At 60.7% G+C, this 972-nt stretch overlaps 1 protein-coding gene across 1 annotated transcript in view; it reads right to left on the reverse strand.

Moving 5' to 3' along the window:
- Positions 1 to 173: 173 nt before the first annotated feature.
- The window catches only part of LOC102439379 (natriuretic peptides A-like), a 996-nt gene continuing 197 nt past the window's right edge, over positions 174 to 972 (reverse strand). The window contains exons 2-3 of the mRNA XM_014446094.2: positions 893 to 972; positions 174 to 803 (exon numbers count right to left, since the gene is read on the reverse strand). Of these exons, the coding sequence (XP_014301580.2) occupies positions 174 to 803; positions 893 to 972 (710 nt within the window). The remainder of the gene's footprint in view (positions 804 to 892) is intronic.

Raw genomic sequence — 972 nt, forward strand, 5'->3', positions numbered from 1 at the left:
ACGAAAACACAGGCCTGCTTAGCGTGGCGACCTGGCTCACTAGAAAAGCCGGCTTCATGGGACTGTGCTCGCCTCCCACCAGCCCCCACGTCAGCCTGATGATGACCCTCTGAGTTGCACAAACCGATAAAATAAACAAGTTGCTCACTAGACGCTCAGAAGGTCAATCAATTTCAATTGACCTTTGGGATCTGACAGTTCTGGGGAGGAACCTCGCCTGCCAACCAGCAGTATGATAGCGACTTGGCAGTAACGTTTTTTCTCAGCAAGCTGTAGCTGAGGATGATGCCACGGTCCCTAGATTCATGGGACAGGCCCCCCGTTGGGGCAGACATTTCCAAGGGAGTAGCGCCCATGCTGGTCCCTCTCCTGCGGAAGGCGTCCCCGTGGTGGTGGCTTCTAAGATGAGGCGCGAGACTCCACGGAACCACACCTTCCTTCCTCCCCACCCCGTTCCCATCCCCAGTTCCTCTTACCCGGAAGCTGTTGCAGCCCAGGCCGCTCTGGGCTCCGATCCTGTCCATCCTGCCCCCGAAGCAGCTGGACCTCCGCAGGCTGCGAGGGGCAGCGAGCAGCGCCCTCAGCTTGTTTTTCAGGAGGGCGGACCTGTCGGAGGAGTCCCAGGGGCCCCGCCCAAGGGCACCCCCCTCTCGCGGGGCTGGGTTGACCTCCCCCGTCCAGGGAGACATCTCAGGGAGGGGGCTGAGCGCTGCCCCAGCTTCCTCGTTCTGCTCGCTTAGTACTTGTGGGGGCATGACCTCATCTTCTAGCGGCATCTTGTCCTCCAAATGGTCCAGCAAATTCTTTACGAGGGGAAAACACAGGGAACGGATGAGGTCTCGCTGACCGGCAGAGTCTCCCCAAGCCCCCCGGCCCCAGGCCAAGCCCCTACCTTGAAATCCATCAGGTCGGCGTTGGCCACGGAGCTGTACACGGGGTTGGCTCTGGTCTGCCCTGGGAGCTGGACCGCCA

The sequence above is a fragment of the Myotis lucifugus genome, unplaced genomic scaffold, assembly GCF_000147115.1.
Source record: "Myotis lucifugus unplaced genomic scaffold, Myoluc2.0 scaffold_501, whole genome shotgun sequence".
Classification (NCBI taxonomy): domain Eukaryota; kingdom Metazoa; phylum Chordata; class Mammalia; order Chiroptera; family Vespertilionidae; genus Myotis; species Myotis lucifugus.